Source organism: Myotis davidii, unplaced genomic scaffold (genome assembly GCF_000327345.1).
Source record: "Myotis davidii unplaced genomic scaffold, ASM32734v1 scaffold292, whole genome shotgun sequence".
Classification (NCBI taxonomy): domain Eukaryota; kingdom Metazoa; phylum Chordata; class Mammalia; order Chiroptera; family Vespertilionidae; genus Myotis; species Myotis davidii.
The window spans coordinates 810,953-817,662 of record NW_006285042.1 but is presented as its reverse complement, the minus strand read 5'-3'; the positions used below and the strand labels follow the sequence as shown (position 1 = coordinate 817,662).

At 40.4% G+C, this 6,710-nt stretch overlaps 1 protein-coding gene across 1 annotated transcript in view; it reads right to left on the bottom strand.

The window, feature by feature from the left end:
- Nucleotides 1-6,710, bottom strand: part of GOLGB1 (golgin B1) — a 79,515-nt gene that overhangs the window by 11,692 nt on the left and 61,113 nt on the right. Inside the window, 2 exon segments of the mRNA XM_006755348.2 lie at nucleotides 117-279; nucleotides 2,447-2,625. Coding sequence (XP_006755411.1) covers nucleotides 117-279; nucleotides 2,447-2,625 — 342 coding nt within the window.

The following is a 6,710-nucleotide window of genomic DNA, read 5'->3' as shown; positions in this document are numbered from 1 at the left end:
AGGAAGTCATGAAATGGTTTGTCGAATACTGACAGGTAGGCACTTAGCTTGCATGAAGCTGATGCTTCCTGGGTAATGGTTACTTCTGAGTAGCAATCTGCGTTAGAATTACTCACCTGTCTTTGGTACTGTACTTTGAGGGTCTCAGTCTGGGAGGCAGATCTCAATTCCCTCATAAGATTTTGCAGATGACTGATCTGCTGATCTTTATCTGAAATAGCCATAAGGTACTGTTCTTTCATTCTCCTCTCATGAGTTTCCCAGGAATTCTTTTCCATCCTAGGAAAACATGAAATAATCACAGCAAAAAAATATACTTGTGAGAGAAAGATGAATAATTCCGTATGTACCCTGAACTGTCACCATCACCCAGTGGTAAAGAGGTGCCTCTCTCTGACTGACCCCACCCCTACTGCAGTGTCAATGGAGAAAACAAGTTGAGACCTGGACATCCATCTCTCCCGTGACAAGGTAATAAAGTGCTCCTCCCTGTCCCTGCAGAGGCAGTATCAGAAGAGGCCAAGAGCAAAGTTTGGACTTCGGGCACTACCCAATGGTAACAATGTGCCACTCCCCCAATCCGCTTTCTGCAGTGTCAGGGGAGACCGAGTGAGGAGCCTGGACTTGCAACACTGACCAGTAACAAAAGTGACCTTCTCCACACCCCATAGTGATATCAACGGAGGCCGTGTGTGGAGCCCGGATTCCTATTCTCACCTAACAGTAACGAGGCAACCCTCCCAACTAATTGTGCTGTCAGTGGGGTACAAGTGGGGAGACGAGACTTCTACCTCTTCCTGGCAATATCAGGGCATCCTTTCTCTCTAGAGCTATCAATAGAGGCTGAGTGGGGAGCCCACTGGCCTTCACCCTCCATCTGGCAGTGAAGTGGCAATGTTCCCCTTCCCCTGCTGGTGCGGTATCAGTGGAAGTCTACTGAAGCAGATTTAAATAAGACTCCAAGTCATAATTTCCAAAACTGAACTCATCATAATAAGAAACAAGGATGTCACATTCTAAGAACCAGGGAAATCCCAACTTGATTGACAAAAGAAAACCATCAGATTACAACAGTGAGATGACAGTGTTGGAATTATGTGACAAGGATTGTAAAGCAGTCATTATAGAAATATTTCAACAAGCAATTACTAATACAATGGAAACAAATAAAAATAAAGGAAGCATCAGCAAAGAAATAGAACATATAAAGAAGACATGAACAATAGAAATTGCTGAATCTTGAATAAAGAGAAAAATAATCAATGAATTATATTAATCCAAATTTAAAAGATCTTGTTGAGAAGGATGAAAGGAAAGCTGTAGACTGGGAACAATATTTGCAAACCACATGTCTGACAAAGAAATTGTACCTAGAATATATAAATAACTCTCAAAACTCCAGAGTAAAAAATTAATAACTTAGATAGAAAAATAGGCAAAAAACATGAATATACATTTCACCAAAATGGACAAATGACTGTCAAATAAGCACATAATAAGATGTTCAACATTATTAGCTATTATGCAAATTAAAATAACATTACATATCTGTTAATATCAAATGCTGACAAGAATGCAGCACTTAATATTGAAGCTAGATCACTCATGTATTGCTGGTAGGAATATAAAATGGTACAGTCATTCTGGAATATAGTTTTTCAGCTTTTTAAAACACTAAAAATTACACTTACCATACAACCTAGCATTTGCACTCCTGGGAAATTATCTCAGAGAAATGAAAACTTATTGTCCACATAAAAATCTATATACAAATGTTCATAGCAGCTTTGTTTACAATAGCTAAAAATTAGAAACAACACTCATGTCCTTCAACGGGTAAATGGCTAAAAGCAATTCATTCATACCATGGAATACAATTTGTTGGTAAAAGAATAAACTATTGATACACTCAAGAAAGTTGATGGAGCTCAAGGGCATTATGATGCATGAAAAAAGCTAATTTCAAAAGGTTACATACTGTATAATTCCACTTAAAAAACATTCTCAGAATGACAAAATTATAGAGATGGAGGACAGATTACTGGTGGCCAGAGATTAGGAATGAGAGGGTGGGAAGCAGAGAGAGGGAGAGTATAACTATAAACTAGTGGCATACGGGACATATTTGTGTTGATGGGACAGTGAGTTGTGGTGGTAGTTATGTGAATCTACACATATGGTAAAACTGCACAGAACTATACACATATAAATACTCGGATAAATGTAAAATTGGTGAAATATGAATAAGGTCTTTGAATCATGCCAATTTCCTGGTGTTGATATTGCATTAGAGTTAAGATGTGACCATTAGAGGAAACTGGGTGGAGGGTACATGAGAACTCTGTGCTATTTTTGCAACTTCCTATATATAGCTATAATTATTTCATAAGAAAAAGTTTTAAAAAATAAGAAAACTAAAAGGGTACAAAAGCAGAGATTATCATACCTGAGCTGATGCAGCTCATGCTGCCAGGAGAGGTTCTCCTGCCTGAGCTCTTCTTGCATAATCTGAAATGTTTTTGTCTTATCTTGATACTCCTGAAGTTGAGCCTTCACTGGACGTAACTCAGTGATCTCCTGGTTAATCTGTAAGTATTGCTGCTGCAGATTCTTCAGTTCCTTTAGCTTCAACCAAAAGGAAAGTAAAGGGTGATTCATCACATCTCATTCACCCAGCTAAGTCATCAGCAGGTCCCTACTAAGTCAGACACCACACAGACTATCAGCACCTAACAGTTCATTGACATATCACTGCAGCACAAATCCCTAAAATGGTGAAATACATGCGGCCAGGCTTGTGGGAATCACCCCATGAAGCTGCCATCAAGGCTACAGGGCCTAACCATTCCTGCTCCAAGGTCCTAAATTGACTCAATCTACAATTCTTATGGGGGATAGACATAAGGGACCGATAGCTTCTTTGTGAGTGGTAACTCCCAGAATAAAAAGTATAAACACAGACTGCTTTTGTATTTATCCATGTGCCTGGGTTATGGATGTCAACCTTTACTCTAGCTCATCTGATGACTATGATATGAAGGAGGCAGTGATGCCCATGCCCAGTGGTTAAGGACACTTAGGCTTTGGAATCAGTTATCCTGTCCACATAGGTTGTGATCCTATACATGTTCCTCACACCATCTAAGCCTTAATTTCCATCACCTATAAAATGAAGATAATTACAGGACCTCTCATAAGATTATGAGAAACAAGAAAATTAATGTTACACAGTTAGTGGTGGTGATGATGATGATACAGTAATGATGGACTTGACTCTAATTAACAGAACTGCCTTTCTACATTCCAGATATATCTTTAAACTCTTTATCCCCAATACTCATTAAAAGCTTGATAGTAAGAAAAAATGTCAGGACTTCTGGGCAAAGAGGGAGCCTTGAACACACATCTGTTTCACCCACTTCGGAAAGTCACTAACGCTACAATAAAGGCATTATTTTTTAAAGCATAAAACACAAGAACAGAAAGAACAAGAGAGAGGTCAGCAGCAACAGAATTAATTTTGGAAGCTGAAAAGCAGATGCATAAGTGGTAAATGACTTAACAGATCTGGAAAAGCCATATCTTAAGCTAGCAGTAGGGAAAGCCAAGAGCCAATAGAACTTACTCTGCAGAATCTTCAAAAGGCTCAGGAATTAACAGCACCAGGTACCTCTGGAAAAGATGGCCATGGGAATAAGGAGGAGGTGGCTGAAATAAGGAGGATTAGATGAAAGCTGCTTAAGAAACAATTGCATCCCTAAGTACCCTCCTCAGCTCCACACTTTTGTTACCCTGATAGATAACTAGAGTCTTACTCTCTGGAGAAGGTAAAAGAAGTGTCTCTGGACTATGAAACATCAGACACAGCTGAAGGTAAGGACACTGGTCTAAAGCAAGGGTGATCAAGTGAAAATATTCTTTTTTTAAAAAAAAAATTAAAATTGATTTTTTAGAGAGAGAGGAAGTAAGAGGGAGAGAGAGAAAATCATCAATGCAGGAGTGGAACATCGATCAGCTGCCTCCTGCACACCCCTACCAGGTATTGAGCCCAAAACCCGGGTATGAGCCTGGACTAGGGATCAAAATGAGGACCTCTCCTTAAATGCGTCATGCTCAATAAACTGAGCCACACCGGCCAGGGCGAATGTATTCTTTCTGAATGCATGAAGCCTTTCCCCTACTCAGCTTGGAGAGTGCTGGCATACAGGCCTTTACCTTCCATGCAGAAAATGATAAGCTCTTCTCTAGAAAATATAACTGTCCCAAGAGGAACTAAAGACACCAACATAGGGACTACCCACAAAAAGATCAGCATGACTGTCCTGCAATGAAACTTGGAGTTGGTAAGTCCCTCTCATAAGCTTTTGAGACCCTTCCCTTAAACATAAAGAGTAAAACAAGGATTAACCCTCACCTGAAGAATGGCTATTATTAAGATAAAGATTAAAAGAAACTTTATAAGAGTATTTGAAGGAGATTATCAGGGGGAAATGTAATATACTCAAAGATTTAAGAGAGAACATAGGAACTTAGAAACATTAGAGCAGAAATAAAAAATGGGGATTAAAAATGGCAGCAGAGTAGAAGGATGCTGCACGGACATGCTCCCAGGAACAAGCTAGAATTACAACTGAAATACGGAAAGGCTCCCTGAATAATCAACGGAAATCTCACAGGAGAGAACCCTGATACCCAAGGACCAAAAGTGGAGACTGTATAGAGACTGGTAGGAGGGGTGGAGGCACAAAAGAACTGACTAGGCATCCACAGACAGGAACTGAAGTCCTAAAGAGATATCTCAACTATGGGGGGTGAGGGGGAAGGGTGCCGCTGGGAACTCTGGGATCTAATCCCCAATAGACAGCAACTGAAGTCCCAAAGAGATATCTCAGCTGGGGGTGGGGGGTAGGGGTGTGCCACTGAGAACTCTGGTATCTAATCCCGAAGCTGGGCTCCCCAGCAGAGAGCACCAAATCTGAGGAGGATACCCACCCAACATCTAGTTATGAAAAGCAGTAGGGTACTGTCTGCCAGGGAGTGGCTGATGAAAGTTCGGGCAACCTCTTGAAGGACCAAGGCACAAAAATTCCCTGTGGATCCACCCACCTTGTGCTCTGGCAGAGGGAGGGTGAAGTGGACTGGAGATGTGAGAGCAAAACCCAGGACTGGGGACTCAGGGGCCAGAGCTCAGAAGGCAGACACCCCAAGTTTTCTGTGATGAATCATTCCCTTATGCAGCAGAGGACATCTTTCCCACATAGACATTTGCCTTGCCTGGGGGGAAGACAGTCAGACACACACCACTGGAAAACACCTTGTCCTAAGGCCACTTAAGAGATTAAAAAATAACAGCCTCCAGGCAGAAGCAACTGCCACAACCAGTTGAAAAAACTCTCACCATGCCTGAGGATGATTGCTTGGGGGCAATTCAAGTCAAAATCCTATTACTCTGTAGACAGAGGCAATCTCTGGAGGCTTTGAGTCTTTGCCTGATCCAATTAGTCAGAAACAGCCTTCAACACTGTCCTGCACCAGAGATCGAAAGGTGTGGAGCAGCGGTTCTCAACCTGTGGATTGTGACCCCTTTGGGGGTTGAACGACCCTTTCACAGGGGTCACCTAAAACCATTGGAAAACACATGTATAATTACATATTGTTTTTGTGATTAATCACTATGCTTTAATTATGTTCAATGTGTAACAATGAAATTGGGGATCACCACAACATGAGGAACTGTATTAAAGGGTTGTGGCATTAGGAAGGTTGAGAACCACTGGTGTAGAGTATCTACCTAAAACAGTCATAAACTCAAACAGACAACCAAAATGAGGAGACAAAGAAACAACACCCAAATGAAAGAACTACAGAATTCTCCAGAAAAAGAGGTAAATGCAGCAGAGAAAATGAAATTTATCTGAAACAGAGTTCAGAGTAATGATGGTAAAAATGCTCAACAGTATGAAAAAAGATATAGTAACTATGAAAAAAGAACAGTCTGAGATAAATGACATAACACAAAGAACACACTGGAAGGAATACACAGCAGATTAGGGGAAGCTGAGGATTGAATCAGTGAATTAGAAGACAGAGTTGAAAATATAAATGGCATGAAGTACTCAAGATAATGGAAAGCAAGAATCTGAGGCCAACATTACTATATTCAGCAAGGCTATCATTCAAAATAGATGGTCAAACAAAGAGCTTCCCAGACAAAAGAGCCTAAAGGAGTTCATCACCACCAAGCCAGCATTACAAGAAATGCTGAAGGGATAGCTGTAAGAGATTGCTGAGAAGAAGAAACAGAGAGAGAAACCTAGCCATACAGAATTAAAATGGCTATAAATAAGTACCTCTCAATAATAATCCTAAATGTAAATGGATTAAATGCTCCAGTCAAAAGGCAAAGGGTAACTGAATGGATACAAAAACATGACCCAGCTATATGCTGTCTACAAGAGACCCAGCTCAAAACAAGAGAAACACATATGATGAAAGTGAAGGGATAGGGAAAAATTTTGCATGCAAATGGAAAAGAAAAAAAAAAGCTGGAATAGCAATACTCATATCCGACAAAATAGACTTTAAAATGAAGGACATCACAAAAGACACAAAGGTCACTACATAATCCTAAATGGATCGATCCAACAAGAGGATATAACCCTGGTAAACATATATGCACCCAATATAGGTGCACCTAAATATATCCAAAA